This window comes from Oculina patagonica, chromosome 12, assembly GCF_052425735.1.
Source record: "Oculina patagonica isolate OP01 chromosome 12, crgOcupat, whole genome shotgun sequence".
Lineage (NCBI taxonomy): Eukaryota > Metazoa > Cnidaria > Anthozoa > Scleractinia > Oculinidae > Oculina > Oculina patagonica.
In genome coordinates this window covers 18,056,173-18,072,253 of record NC_135769.1, presented here as the reverse complement: position 1 = coordinate 18,072,253, position 16,081 = coordinate 18,056,173, and the positions used below count along the sequence as shown (strand labels likewise).

The 16,081-nt window shown below is 39.9% G+C and overlaps 2 protein-coding genes across 2 annotated transcripts in view; both read right to left on the bottom strand.

The window, feature by feature from the left end:
- The window catches only part of LOC144632401 (aconitate hydratase, mitochondrial-like), a 184,885-nt gene that overhangs the window by 130,773 nt on the left and 38,031 nt on the right, over positions 1-16,081 (bottom strand). The window lies entirely within an intron of this gene.
- LOC144633465 (uncharacterized) lies at positions 1,867-7,034 on the bottom strand. The gene is made up of 3 exons (XM_078492329.1): positions 6,201-7,034; positions 2,478-4,982; positions 1,867-2,204 (listed from the first exon to the last, which is right to left on the bottom strand). Exons 1-3 carry the CDS (start codon positions 6,250-6,252, stop codon positions 1,867-1,869), a joined length of 2,895 nt encoding a protein of 964 aa, XP_078348455.1. The 5' UTR covers positions 6,253-7,034.

Below are 16,081 nucleotides of genomic sequence, written 5' to 3'. Positions count from 1 at the left end.
CGCAAGATTTGCTTCCAAAACATGTGTTTCCGATACGGCTAAACTGGAAAACATTCTGTTTCCGAATGTTCCTTGTTTGCTATGGTCAGTATGGATTCTCAAATTGAACGCAACTAATAAGCGGCCACACAATTGGACGCGAATCTGAAAACAACTGGTCACAAAACCAAAGCTTTACACGTGGAAGTCGCGTGACATTTCACTTGCCAGAAAGGAAGATATATATAACAGGCCAACAGTGGTAATTAGATGCGAAAATGTTAGCCTTAATACTACGGAGAAAAGTGCTAGCCTAATACTACGGAGAAAAAGTTAAGGAGTGGCGTAGTGAGCTGTCCATAGACCAAATAAAGACTGCGTGGCTGGGCTTGCTTGATTGCTAGCAAACGGCCGGCGAAAGTACGTAATCTTTTGTCTGTTTTATGTCGTTTGTTTGTAAATCGCGCAACAGTTGGTTGTCATTTCAGTTCTGTTTTGCTTCGAAATGATTAAATAGTCAATTTTCATGAACCAAAATAATAGTTAAGTGCATCTGTCACAGAAAACCGACCATCTATGTATGGAGGTTATGAAATTCGAAATCCTTGATTCCCACTATTTTTTGTGGAATGATAGCATTACATGTGCCGATCACAATGAGCATAAAAGTTTGACTAGCTGCTTTTAATAAGCCAAGAAATTGGGCAGCCTTTTTTCCGTGATCCGAGGACAAAATTTTATCTTCAAAAATAACAAAAATAATGCATATTTTATTATTTATTTTCATGAAGTGATAAAAAGAAGGCATCCTTCTTTGGCAATATATGGAAAGGGGGTGGTATATGCTCTTAGGCAATATCATTAAAATTGCCTGCCATATCAAGGTAAAATATTCAGGGGTGGTCAAAAGTGAGTATCTATTTTAATTGTCAGACACCAGCATATTTTCACTTTTTTTAAAATGCCACTTCTCCATGCTCCAGCAATTTTGGGCTTCCATTCATATATGGATGTAAAGAAGATGGCCCCAGCTTTAAAAAGCTGTGAAGAACTTATTGGGCAATTGCATATTATGGATCTCATGCGCTGCTTCTTCTACCTCTATTTTGTAAAAAAATGGGTATTTTTAATGTTTTAACAACCTGTTGTCGGTGAGAAGTTTTAAATGAGATTTAAAAAACCATAACGTTTGACAAGACATTTACTGTCACAATCACACTGTTTCATCATTTCTCTTACTTTTTTTGCAAATAACGTTGAAAACCTGAGTGTTTTGAATCGGTAAGGCGAGGGGGAGGGGGTGGGGAGGGGAGGCAGAAAGAGCCTCCTCTTTACTTTCAAAAGTAATTAAGCTATTGCGTAGAAACTTTTTTGGAATGCTAAGCGCCCTAAACCTCGTAGGTTGATTGTGGTAACGTTTTAGCAGTGACGTCATATAACGTCAAAATGACGTCATCAACTTCAAAATCTTCACTTTCAAAATTTAAGATTGTTAGAAAATATCTAGAAATTTGCAAAAATGAATAAAAAATGAAAAATAAGTTTTACGTACAAAAAGCCTGAAATAGTTTTAAAAGAAACTGAAATTAATTTTTAAAATCTTTTGAAGGCGAAAATTAAACCATGAGGGTATGATCGATAGGGTGGGGTCAATATGCGGAAATGTGTTAATGTTTTGGTCATACTTCGTATCTAAAACACTGGACTATTGGAAAATTGAAAAACAATCTGAATAATGGCGAAAATTGACGTCAGCGAGCACAATATGCAACTTTGTTGTCGCCATCGTGCATGTCTTAAATAATACGTACCTAGCTGAACTAAACTCTAAGCTTCTTAGACAGAATGTGGCCAAAATAGTCCAACATCATAGTACTCCATTCCATGTTACTTCCTATTGCAAGTACAACAACTTAAAACATTTGTTAAAGCATCCTTGTACGGGGCTTTACGACGCTTAAAGTTCTCAGTGTCTATGTCAAGTAAGTCGCAGATGTCTTTCAGATCAGCAATACTGAATTTCTTTTCTAGTTTCCCATCTGCAGCTAACTTGCACAGGTTGTAGGACTTGTAGGTGATGGGATGCTCCAAATTCAGGCTGCCAAAAACAACCTTCTTTCTACGTGTGATGTCCTCTTCGCATTCCTGCATCTGCTCTTCATCCAAAAATTCTTCTACCTCCTCCAGACTGGCAGCTGCGTTTAAAGAACCGTGTTTCTTTTTTGCTGTTGCAAGACGGGAAAAGTATGATGCAATCTGTTGAGAACTGCAGAGACAGTCACTTCCAACAAATAGACGATTACCCTTAACATCTCGTTCTCTGCGCATTTCCCGAGCAACTTAAGTTGGCGATGCCTTATTTCCTGTTTCCTCGCCAATAAGGAATCTGTCATTAAGATACGCTTAAACGGTTTCAGAAAACCGGGCAGACTTGTGTGTTTTTAATGCCCATCCCATGGTAATATTGTTGACCCCCTGTCCACTCTGCTCAGACTCACATGAAAAGTTAGCGGCGAAAAGTGGCTTTGACAGTTCGTCATTTATCATATCAGCATAGCGACGCCTTATGTGATCAAACTGAGACTCCCTATGTAAGCGACGAACGTGATTACCGAAATCTAGGTGCCTCTGGAGCTCTGTTTCAGTATCGAAAGAGCAGATACACCCGTCAATAGGGCATTCAAATAACGTATCCGTTTCAACTTCTTCAGTACCTGTAGGAGATGCCGTTTCCCCTTCAGTGTGTTTGGCACTCCCTGCCATTGCTCCGCTGGAACGGCATGTTTCCGGAAAGGCCTGTAGTACCTTAACCTTTGGAATTTCAATTGATGGCATATCGTCTTGTAACATGCGTTCTCCTTTTCCAATGTCAAACGCCTTCCAAAAGCGCATGCCACCTTCTTCGTAACGAATGTTGTGAATCTGACTAATTCCTTTTATTTTCACGTTTTTCACGTCAATTTGGCTGGATCGCTGTGGCATTTCTGCGACGCTCACTCGGCATCCCTTCACTCCACCATTACTTTCCAGGGCCTTTTTTAGATCACGCGCTGTCAGAATGTCGGTCTTCATCTCTGCCACAAAGCGTCTTGCATGTTGCCTCATTGTCGCTGTCTTTCGATCGCATATATCTTTGCCATGTTGAGCTTCGCTGAAATCATAGCCAATGACTCTGATGCCAGTTTCATGACCAATACTGGGGAGGCTTGTCAAAAGATATCCCCCGTGATAACAACCGGCGTTGTCTGATCTTAGATAAACTCCTGTTAGCTCCGGATACAGCTCTTTAAGTGTAAAGAGCGTGTTCTGGGTAATTGAAGCCACTGTGATCTGGTTCTGATCGCAACTGTCGAAGACATGGACAAAAACGTATACTGATAATGAGCATTCTTGTGTTTTTCGTATCACTGCTGTGACATGCCAGTTGATACCACGCTTTCCATAGAACTCAGCTGATTTTTCCCTGAAGTGCAGTGGCAAAAATTTCATCGCCCAATCTTCCACCAAAAGGGCTTCAGTAGGTTGTAACTGATCAAGGACCTCCTGCTTTCCCTCCTCTTGATTCACACTTCTCAAAATGTGAGCTTTCCATTGTTCTATCTTGTCTTTACTGTCATCCAGCAGGAAACGAAGATCACATATGTCGTCACTAGCCATGGTGCACTGCTCAGAGATCTTTCCTATTTCCTCCTCTAACGACAAAAATAGATCACGTAGTTCCTGGCACCTATCACACTCGAGTAAGTGGCTATGTGTACAGCTCTGCTTCAATTGTTCTTTCTTAGGGTCGCTTAGTGCAAAGAATCGACAATGGTCAGGAGACACAGAGAAATTGTCGCTTGTTGAATCGTTCACGACATGTGTGCTGTAGTCCTGCTTAAGGTAACGTTTGCAAGATAGGGCCAATGAACGCAGCCTGTCAGCCTTACTATCGGGCATTCCTCCGTCATAGAGCTTGCTGATAACTTCTTCTAAATTTTCAAATGCCTCTGATCCGTCCGCAGTGTAGTTGTCCAGACCTTGAAGAGATTTTCTTGTCGATGCGGGGCAGACTTCAAGAATTCTGAACAAAGTTCTTACACTGGCCGGTTTAAATCCACTTTCGTCACAAATCTTCGTGTACTGGGCGATGATTCGCGCTGGAATCAATTTTCGTATTGGTTTTGGAACCACTAGTTCCACTCCACTTTCAAGTTTAATTTTGGAAGTACCGTATGCTGTGTCTTGCGAAATCATGTCGCTTGTTATGAACCTTAAAGTGTGGTCAACTTTGTTTTCACTGAGGTAGAACCTGTGAATTGGAGCTGTAGGCACTGCAATGCCTGGTCCATGTTCTTTACAATGCTTTCTAGCCTCCTTTATACGGAAATCTGTCAAACCAGGAATAAGGTCTTTCAATTGCTTTCTCGTAAAATTTTGGGCAAATATTGACAGAATTTCTTTTCTCGATTTTGAAGACTGTGCATTGTTATAGGCATCAATGAGATTCCGTAAAGTGCTGTCCGAGAGGGTGTTAAGAGAAAGTTCTTCATCTTCATCGTCGTTATCGTTGTTGCCAAGACCCATTATTGAACTGTTTTTCAAGTAATTCCAAAGCTCTTCACCTTGGCCAGGGGCAATTGATTCCAAAACTGGTCTTACTCCTTGTTTAGCGAACGATGCATAATGATGTTGAGTACGAGGGTGCAAATCGTTCCACTCTTTCATAAGAACAGAATCCAGATGTCTAAATGGCTCACTTATCCCAGTCGCTTCATGTAATTTGTACACATACTGGTTGTAGGCTGTTTTTGCAGTGGCTGGTGTAAGTGGTTGTTTGTAATCTTCATCGCTTATTAAAGAATCTTCCATACCAGACGGGCTGCTTAACACTTCAGGTGGAATAGGAAACCTTTTACGGGGTGTGATACTCTTAGCTGCAATATTCTCTGAAGATGGCTGCTGTGAAGACTTAAATTGTTTCAGATAACAAGCGTGCTTTTCCCGACACTGACGGCACACACCTATGATATGTATACAAATTACGGGTATAAGATTCATATTTCACATAAACGGATAGATGTTTAAGTTCGTTGACCAAAAACATAAGGGTGGCGGTACATGCGTTGTTTACGCTTCCTTTAATTCCGCGAATGATAGCACACTCTCAATCTAACCTAAATCTACCTTCCCAAAGATCAGAGAAGAAACTGTATAACATCTCCTTTCCTCCATGCAGAATGTCAAGCTAGCATTAAAAAATGCCAGATTGTGAAGAAAATTCGACGATATTGATCTTTTTTACTACGCCTGGTTGGATAGTTAGACCATGTGGTCTTATGTTTGATCCCAGTCCCCTAACAGATAACACAACACGCCTCAACATTGATAAAAGCAGAAATGTTTATACATAGTTAGGGACCCTATTCCCCTTACAAACTCGACACCACCTACTGGCAACTACCGTCATAGCATACAATTATAAAAAAGTAGTACCCCCCCGCACCTAACCCCAACCCCCTAAAGTGTGTGAAGAATGTATATAGGTGAATAAAGAAGTTTAGGGAGAGAGCGCGTGTAGTGAGCGAACTGACAATAAATCAGTGTCTGGCAAAAAAGAGACATTATTTTGTTCTGCTTTCCCCTGCGTTGCTGGCCCGGGGGTTGGGGGGGGGGGGGGGACTCCCATATCAAAGAGACTGGGATGCTCGTCGTCTCGCCTGCGGGTGTAAATTTCGGATTTTGGACTCTTAGTTTAAAAATGTTTTAAAAAGGTATCTTTTAGGGGTCAAAGAAGAGTGAGTAACGCCCAGATTGGTCTCCTTTCGGGGTTTAATTCAAAATTTCCGAGGAGCATCCCTGTCTGTTTGATATGGGAGTCCCCCCCCCCCGGGGGGTTGCTGGTTTACCGTATGCAACTTTCGGGCACGGTGGCACGAGGCGAGTTGTCTTGCAACTTGTCTCGCTGCGATAGATTACACGCAAAAATAACTTCCGTGACATCCACTCAAATGGACATGTTTCGGTATACGATGTAGCAAGCCTTGCACGAAAGGAATCAAAGCCTCTTTTAATAACGAGCAACAACGCTGTAACACCTTACACGAGTTTGTAACGCCTCCTGGAACTTGTCGCAAAGGCGCAACAAAAATGCGAGACATGTTGCATGAAACATTGGCAAGTGTAACGGCGCCGAACAAATATACACAGATTAATTACAAGATACTACTTGAAACACTTACGGGATCCAATAATACAGTGTAAACCATACATTAACATGATTTCTTTCGCCATATCCGGTGTGATGTATCTATCAGGAATTGAAACCTTTCGTTTCTGAGTACTTTGAGTATGTTCGGGATGACAGCAAGCGGTTGAAGGTCTCCAGTGCTTGGCAAGCTCAAAGCGATGTGCCGAACATATTGTCAAGACATTTTTTTGTTCATCATTTACATCTTGAATGCCTAAAATAATATCAAGTATGTCTAATTTAATTTTTGTTCAGGGTTCAATTCTAGGAATAAAATAGTCTAAAACTTTAATATCAGGTAATTTGTAAATAGTGATGTTTAATTTATGAGAAGTTCAAGTGCAAAAGTAAGGCAATTCAGTCGGCTTGTTACGTTTAAAACGGTTACCTGCTCTGTTTAGAAGTAAATCTTTTTCCTGAATTTTCCATGTTTCAAGTTGAGCTGTCAAAGTCTCCAGCGAAGTCAGCAGAAGTTCGTCGTTTCCTTCTCTCACTTGTCGATTGCCACAAGGAATTGAGCTTGCCGCTCGCGCAAATGAACAAAACATCTTTTCTTTCCTGCATTCACCGTCAAATCGTTGAAAAATATATAGATCTAAGAAACTTCTTGTGCATATGCTACCTTTCGGTTAGAAAATAACTAACAAACGGATTCAAATAACATTTTCCTTTTATCAATCGTAAAATTTAGCTGCGAAACGCAAAATCAAGTTCAGCCAATGAGAGGTCTTTGTTCCCACGCTTTACAACCGCGGCTCACGCGCCGTAATTATATCAATAACTATGTAAACCACTTAAGGAAGATTGTTACATTCCTAGATCTATCCTTAGTACATATGCACAAAATACCGAAAAAGAGCTGAAAATTGTAAAGGATTAATTGAAGGCCGCAGGCATAAATTTCGTGAGGTGAGGTGTCTGTTGAATATTGACTTTATAATTTCGTCGTTTATAAACCCTTTTGAAGACTTTGAATGACACATCCTTAAACGTGCGAAGGACCTTTTTGGCACGCTTATAAAAGTATTGCTAAATAATAAAATAATGTTACTCATCCTTAGGCCTGAATACTCATTATAGCGAAATAAATATATTCCACACGAATGAAACAAACACCGTTTTCTTTAGTGTCACGCAACGCGAAGCTGGCTGAATAGTCTAAAAGTACTTATGAAAAATTTCTAGAAAACAAAATTGCCCGAGCATTTTTATTTTTTATCTTAAAATATAGCTCCTTATCTTTGTCTCGGAGCATTCGTTTTATTAATAGAACGCTGGAATGCATAATTAAAAGATCTTAAAAAACACCACTTTTAAGGCAAAAAACACCAACCAACTAGGACACGTTATTCACGAAGGTTATGAAAATGAAATTCCTCAGATACAAAATAAATTCTTACATAGTCTTATTCAGTTTGCATTATTCTTCACTGCTATTAACTTTATTTTGATTCCTTGCGTCTTGGAGTTGTAAAAAAAATGTTTAAAAATTGTCAATATTTGCTTTTTTGAAGGCGATAAATCGCCTACAGTTTAGGCTTGACCTTTGACCTTCACTTTTTTTGTCATATAAAGGTCTGACAAATTTTAAACTGTGTCACGTTAATGGCCATAAGAAGTACTTCAACCACACCAACTTTCGTCGAAATCGGTTATTTTAATTTTCACGGCTCTGGTCGGCTCACTGTGACAGATGCACTTAAATAAGAAACCTAAGAAACCAGAGATGTTAACAACAGCAACAACAACAACAACAACAACAACAACAACAGGAGCACAAACAACAGCAATTTATTCTACACCATTACTATACCTTTGATCCGAGCCAGGATCCGAGCTAGGATCCGAGCCAGGTTACACTAACTAGCGCTACGGTTAGCCTGAATAGCATTCCGGTTAGCCTAAATAGCGTTCGGTGAACCTAACTAGCACTCCGGTTGGCCTTAATAGCACTCCGGTTAGCCTACTTTAGCTTGGGTTGCTTGCGGTTAGCTTTTATAATAGGGTTAGGGTTAGGGTTAGGATCCTAGCTCGGATCCTAGCTCGGGTCCTGGCTCGAATCCTGGCTCGGATCCTGGGTCGGATCCCGGCTCAAATCCTGGCTCGGATCCTGGCTTTATTATTAGTTTATCTCTTTTGCTTCGGTTACGGTATACAAGTTACAGGTCAATTTTTGGGAGCAAACCATTGTGAACTTATTTTCTATGTTGATCAGCAAAAATCCATATCAAGTTCGTTAGCACGTTAATACTGCAAGGTGTATAATCAAGTGCGTTTTGTTTTATTAGAGGTTTATACTCTAAGGTCTTGGTATGGGAGATCAAAATTAAGGTAAATTTCCGTTATTCTCTAATTGCTTGGCACAGATTAGTACGCGTACAAACGAAAAAACCAAGAAAAGAGTACACTGAAACGGTCAGGAAATGTATGCAAACATTGAATTAAATGAAAAATTCCGGAAATAGCATTTAATTTCAAGCATCCAAATTTCATTTCATTTTTTTTTTTTTTTTTTTTTTTTTTGGGGGGGGGGGGGAGGGGGGTTGCCCTCAGACCCCCCTAGGCGACTCGCGCCTTTGGCGCTCGAAAAGTACCCTGCGCCTACTTTCCAAAACCATGTTATTGAAAGCCCTGATCTGTGAAAGCTTTAACGCTTCTGTATTTTTCCACATTATTCTTTTTTTGTTTTAACGTGAATTTCCTTTTTATGCCATTCAACTGGTTTGAGCTGATTTTGTTGAAGATTTGTAACGCAATATAAATTTCCAAACCTAAGCTGGAGTTTGCCTAGGCCTGTGTGTTTAAAAGAAGATGACTTCTAGAGCTTACGGAAACCGCGTGACATATGCAGACCTCGGACTACTGTGTAACGGTCACCCAAAACCTCCGCTTTGTTGGCACCACCCCCTTCCCTCCCCCAAAACGCTGGTGATTGGAGGGGCAGGTAATTGGAGTAGAAAGCTCGATGGGATAGGGTGGAGTAAAAGACTGCAGGAGAGGGGGGGAGTGGGAGGATGGGAGTAGAAAGGGAGGGACAGGTGGGGGTGAAAGGCTAAGGAGAGGGAAAGGGAGGGAGATTTAAAATCAATGCTTGGTTATATCACGCAACCTTTGACTTCTGTTGTTTTCTCACAAGAACAAAACTTAAGGTGGGGTTCTACCTCAATTTGAATGAAATTTTAAGAGATTTAAAGAAGGGATTGAAGAAAAAATGGAAACACCACCAAACAGTTTACCCCCTCGCAAGAAAACTCCAGGTTGTCAGGGGACTGTTTGGTGTCCGTCCACCAATTTTTAACTTCAAATTCTAACTTTAAAATCACATTAAATCTCCTCTTCTTATTTGTCTTAATTTTACTAATCCTTTGAGAAAATCTATCGCCTCCCAGACATCCCCCAAAATCGCCACAAAATTAACAAAATACTGCAAAACAAAGATATATGGGATAAGTGAAGTTTTTTTGGATTTCTTGAAACGCGGCTGAAATGGTTTTCAGTATTTTGCAGCCCTTATACTTTGGGTCAGTACTACTATTCTTCATCAGTTGCTATTACAGTAATGGCATGAAACAAATAGCTAATCATTGGTCAACAAGTTGTGATCATTTTCTTGACAATAGTAGTTACCTGATACAGAGTTGTAGTACTGTTCCATCAAAGTGTAAGGGCTGGAAAATACCGAATAAGTCAGCCACCTAAAGCGTTGGGAAAATGGTCTTCAGGTAAAACCTCGCCTTTATTAAGTATTGCGAAAAGGCTGCACTTTGCTAAGTGTTAAAAATTTATATCTTCTAGTCGTCTAGTTCAATCGTTTATTTGTATTGTGCGAAATATATTTATAAATAGAGACCATTATGTCATTAAGTAATAATGCAATCTTGAAAACAGTCCAGATATTATGTTCTACACACTAATGCAGCTCATGCAGACTGTGACTTACGCAAACCTCCGACTGAGTGTTACTTAAGTGACTGTTTTTCCAGTGATTTTTACTGTACTGTACCCTGCCTTTCAAGTCAAAGCAGATAGTTAATTATTAACCGCCCGATTTTTAGCTTCTTAAGCTTCTTGTTTAACTTGCGCGATATGCGCCAAGTAACACAAGGTTTTCGAGTTAGCTGCCCTAATAGTAAAAAAAGACTACTATTAGAAGGTATGAAGAGAACTTAAGTACTCTCTCGAAGGTGTACAATACTAAAATTCTAAAAAAAAGTGAGCGGCATTATTGTGCTTGTGGGTGCAGTAACTGACAATGTAGCGATAAAACTGGGGCGTCAAGTTTACTTTGTTTGTGTATGTATTTACATTATTCTGAAACTTGTCGGTGAACTACAGTATGACTCCGCTCTTTTGAATATATTGTACATGTATTTCAGAAGACAATCAAGGCATGCTACCTTATCAACGTGAATTTGATGAGTTACATTCTTCCATAATCTCTCGTATTAAAAAGACGAGTGGAAAACAACAAAGGTCATAAATTAGCAAAGCTGTCACAGTTGATAAAAATAATATTTAAGAAAAAATACTCTTTACGTTTATGGATATAATGTCACTCTAATAATTTTACTACATCAACACTAATATCAATATATTCTCTCTGTATGTTCGCATCTGTGATGGTAGCAGTTAGCAGTGAAAAATCAGAACTGGAAATCTATTTCTGTTTACCAATGCAGTAAATTGCACTCTTGGTTATACTGTGGATGCAGTCAGTTCTTATGAAAACTGGATCCGATATGCCCTGAGACATGCATGCAGAAATCCTCGTGGTTTATTTATGGGATGCCATCAGTGAAAGAATGAACGAACGAATAAAAGGAGTGTTTCTTTTTCTGTCCGTGTTGTAGCTTGAAAGTAAAGAGAAAAACATTGTTCTCGCACACAATACTCTATTATAGTCCCTAATTAACTTTTTCGCTTTGCAGAGTGACAAAGTTAAGAACTGTAAAAAAAATCAAATTTTATTTTGCAAAATACTGAAAAACAAACGGCGCCATATGATAATGTAATGTTCAGCAGTTTTCAGTTGAATGATCACATACGAGGGGTTCGTGGACACAGAAAAGTTAGTTACTGTGAAGTTAGATCCACCTTCTTCAGCGAAACAAGCGATAGTGCATGGAAGTAATCAGACTCCTACATTTAAAGGTAGGGTATGTAATCGTGGTAACTGTCCCGTCAGGCCAGCGCTTTTCTCAGGTGTCTGTAGCATGAAGCAACTAGGCGTATTTCTACTACTCCGTGGGTGGGATGCTAGTCCATCGCTGGGTAACTGCCCCATTGCCCATTTGTACGTGGGTGAGAGAGGCACTGTTATAAGTACAGTTGACGTTTACTTTGGCCGCCCACTTTGCAATGTTCGTTGGGAAATTGGAAACTTTGTTACGAAGTTGCCAATTACGTTGCGAGTTTGCGAATCAAATTGTGAACTTCGATACAAAGTTTACAATTTCCCAACGAACTTCGCAAAGCAGGCGGCCAAAGTAAACTGAAATCAACTGTAAGTATTTTGCCCAAGAACACGACACGACCCCAGCCAGAGATCGAACCTGGACCGCTGTATGGAGTCCAGCGCACGTGCCATTAGGTCACCACGTACAGTAGCTGTCATTCAAATGACCACGCACTAAGTCGGTTCAATCCAGAGACTGTACAAGTGAAAAGGTAGACGAAGTGCATACCGCGAGTCATGGCAGGTCACCTCTGCGTACTCAAGTAAATGGCATTTTACAGGGCTCAGTAATGGGTTCGTTAAAAAGGGTACGCGCATTCAGCATGATACCGCTTGTCCATATGGCTATTTGTTATACGGCACTGCATTTACAACTGCTACTAAGATGTGTCTCTTCCATCGTCTTCGCCAAACAGCCATGACAGCCATGTTCTGATAGTGAGTCTCGATCGCTAGAGATACGCTGATGAAAAACCACTCGATCACCACCGCTGAACTGAAGTTGTGATGGCAAAAGACTGCAACAAGGGAAAAAGAGAACTTTCCCTCATGTAAATAAACTTGTACAGATACATGAAGCCATTTACACACACTATAGCAGTTGATTCAAACAACATGCTCATGATAGCGATATCAGCCATTAGTCTCTCACGGCGAGGAGTACGAAAACGTCCCCAAGGAGCTGGTGTTCTTTTGCAAATCCGATGAAAATGTGATCAATCACAACCATGGTACTTCGTTCTATGACTTCTGCAGCGCCGTGAATTACTCCAAGAATAGCAATGGATTGCAAACTGCCTAAATCCGCTTGTAACACTCGAAACATTATAGCTGTGCCAAAATACAGTGGCGCTAGTAAGACATAGGAATATCCCGGATGGCTTAGGTTCCAGTACCTCTGCATGCCAACTCGTGACACAGTTTTCAGAACGACCCCAATAAGAGGAGAGAAGACTGCAATTAGCAGTTTTCCTTCTTCATTTGACTTGCCAAAGGCTGGGTAGAGAAAAAACACTACAAAAATAACGGTAATAAAATAAAAACAGCCGATAAGTGTCATTTGCGAAAACAAAGTTATTTGGCGTCTCCTTGACCGTATGCAGAGGTGTTTCGTTAGAAAATAGACTTGCCAACAAACACAGATCAAAAGCAAAACGTTGAGTGGAAGCTTTTCTAACGAAGTAAGCTTGGAACGAGATATTCCTAGGGATTGTAGAGCTACAAGATAAAGTGCGTTCAAACAATAAAACAAGCAAGCGACCAGAGTCAGTTTTCTTTTTAACCCCATTAACTGATATGGGCGGAAAAGAAATAGCATACTTGCGAAGAACCAAATGTATTTAGAGAATTCAAGGATGACATTAGATATTGTTCGCATCCATTGAACCTGCACTGGAATTGATGTAGGTAAGTGCAGTTCACAGAGGAGTCTAGTTTTATAACAGATATACGAGAGCAACAGGTATATAGAGGCTATCAAGGTAGCAGTAAAAAGGGAAATCAAAGCTCCAATATACATTGATTTAAAAATTGTACGAAGAGCGGATGGTCTGAGTCGCTTCCAAGCCATGGCTCTATCTTCATCTTGCTGGTCGTCCGGTGTTTCTTCCTTCTCGTCTGGCGAACACGCGTCTATAACCCTTACATTAAGACTGTTAGCCACTGGATAGTTTAAACTTGTGATTTCTCTGTCGCTGTATTCTTGATAAATCAGCTCATCAACAGGAAGATAATACCATTCTCGACCTGTGCTTTGTAAAGGATCGTAGCCAAAAGACTCTGCCGTGAATTCAGGTTCTTCTGGATTGTAGTGCTCTGTCACACCTCGTGAAAAACTGAACACGATATCACCGAGCACCTCTATCAGTGTACTGCTACTCATTTTTCTTGGAAAACCTGTGGGAATTATGCGATGCTACAATCGGCCCGATTGTAGCATCGCAAAACGGCTTTGAGCCTTAGCTGACGTGTTGAGCGAATATCAAGGCGACGATACGAAAATGAAAACACCTTCTGTTTCAGGGACGTTTTAGCGATATAAACTTTCACCTGGGTTGCCAACACACAAAAGAACAAACAATGTTCATAACACATGACAAATGGCAAATTAATTCGCCATTTTTCATGCGTTATGAACATTGTTTGTTCTTCCTTCATGTAAATTAGCAAATTTGCTTTCGAAAGCTAAAATGTGACACCAGAAAAAATGAAAGTAACTCTTCTTCATCTCCATTCTTGACCCGTGGGGGGGGCACCCTGTATATTTTTGGGTGGGGGTGTGCCGCTGGGAATTTGAAGGCCTTACCCTATACTTGACCATTTTCAGCTGACTTTTGCAACCCTATACTAGACTAGACACCGTAAATCCCTACCCTATCCCAGACTTGCATTTTTTAGAACGGTATCACTATCAGTGTTTTAATGGAAAACCATCTCTCAACAACGATGCCGCGATGTTTTTATTAACGTTTAGGAAATCCTCTTTCTCTTCTGAGTTTCTATTCCTATTCTGGACTTATTTCGTCATACCACCGATCAGTTTCCCGGCAAATGCTACCCTTTTCCAGACCAAAACTCTCTGATTTCTATACCCTATCCCAGACTAAACTGCTTGAAAACCATACCCTTCACAGCGGCACATACCTATATAGCTCGTGTATGGGAGTGCCCCCCCCCCCCCCGGGATTCTTGACTTCCTTTACTCTTTATGTCGATTTCATTTGAGGCAAGACGCTCTCTAGGTGCCATTCAAGCTAGTGTTGTTTTTAAATTGATGGAAACTTTAAATAATAGTTTTCTAACATAGAAAAACAACAAAGGAGTAAAAAGAACCCAAAACTAAACAAGGATAGTTTTTTTTTACTGACGAAGATTAAGGACGGATTACGAATGACAAACTTGAAAAAAATTGCCATTTTTTTCAAAATGCGTGTTCCGTGACGTATCTCCTTTTAAGTCAATTTATGTGATTATAACGATAACATGTCATAAGCTTCTAAGGAGTAGAAGCTTTTATTTGTTCCGCTTACATTCGTCGTGGATTTTGGAGTCGAACCTCACTATTGACCATTGGAAACGAACCTTTAACGCAAATAACATGGAAATGCAAAAAAAAAAATCCAATTTAATGCTCCACAGTCTCAATAATTTTAGTTTTTCCTAAGGATCTTTGTTTTCAGTCTGTTTTCCGCATTCCAAAATTTATCAATTCTTTAAGAAAACAAAATGAGCATGTTTGTTGTGTTAACATAGAAGACTTGAAATTTAAATGCATCAAAGCTAAAATAAAGTTTCGAAACTTTGTGTTTAATTCATTCACATGAGTACATACAGTAGGGATGACGTGCTGAAAACAACTCGCGATCGGAACAATCTCGTTCCCAGGGAACGGTCAACTTACTGGAAAAAGGAGGTAAGACCCTGGGAACGAAGTTCACACTGCATCACTTTGTCAGTTTTCTCGCTTTCCATAACTAAATGACATTATACATGGCTGGTTTGGGGACTCTAGCTATAAAGTGCTCATTAAGTGTACAATTTCTAAAAGGTTTGTTTTAGGCCAAAACGATACTGACATGGCTATAACAGCCACTGAAATGTGTTTTATCTATTTTCTTTTCAAAGAGCCATATTCTGAAAGAAAGTCTCCACCGCTAGAGACAGTGAAAAACCAAAACAGAAGCGTGAATGACGAAAATTTAAATTTGAACAAGAACAAAATTCTATAAACAGATACTAATAGTATTCAATTCAAACAACATGCTCACGATGGCGATATCAGCTATTAGTCTCTGCGAGGAGTACGAAAACTTCCCCAAGGAGCTGATGTATTTTCCAAGTTAGGTGACAAGTTAGATGACAAATGAGGCACAATACAAAGGCGGTAATAAGACAAAGGAATATGCCGTATGAGATGATGTCCCATAACCGCTCTACACAGTTTTGCGACGTAACTTTGAGTACGACTCCACACTCCGACTCTAGTAAGAAGAGCGAAGAGTGCGATTAGCAGTTTGCCTTCTTTGTTCTGATTGTTACATGCTGGGTAAATAAAAAAGGAATGGCAAAATAAGCGGACATTGACGGGTGCCGAGTGACAAAGTCGATAACCAATAAAATACGCTTTAAAAAGCGCTCGCGCAACTAACTTAAGTATAAACATTAAAATTAAAAATTAAAGTGCATTTACATTTAAAATGTGTTAAAACGATAAAAAGCCTAATAACATAAGGCTGAAAAGAAAATAAGTAATGACTACAACGGGTAAAATCCACGAAAAGTAGAAACGTTAGTTAACTGAGCTGCCCAACCACTCAAAAGCTATTACATTCAGTGTTTACGTATGGCTATATCCTAGCGGTTTGTAGTTTCGCTACTTCTTCAAGGCTCGGTCTACATGCTGTGAAAGAAGATTACTA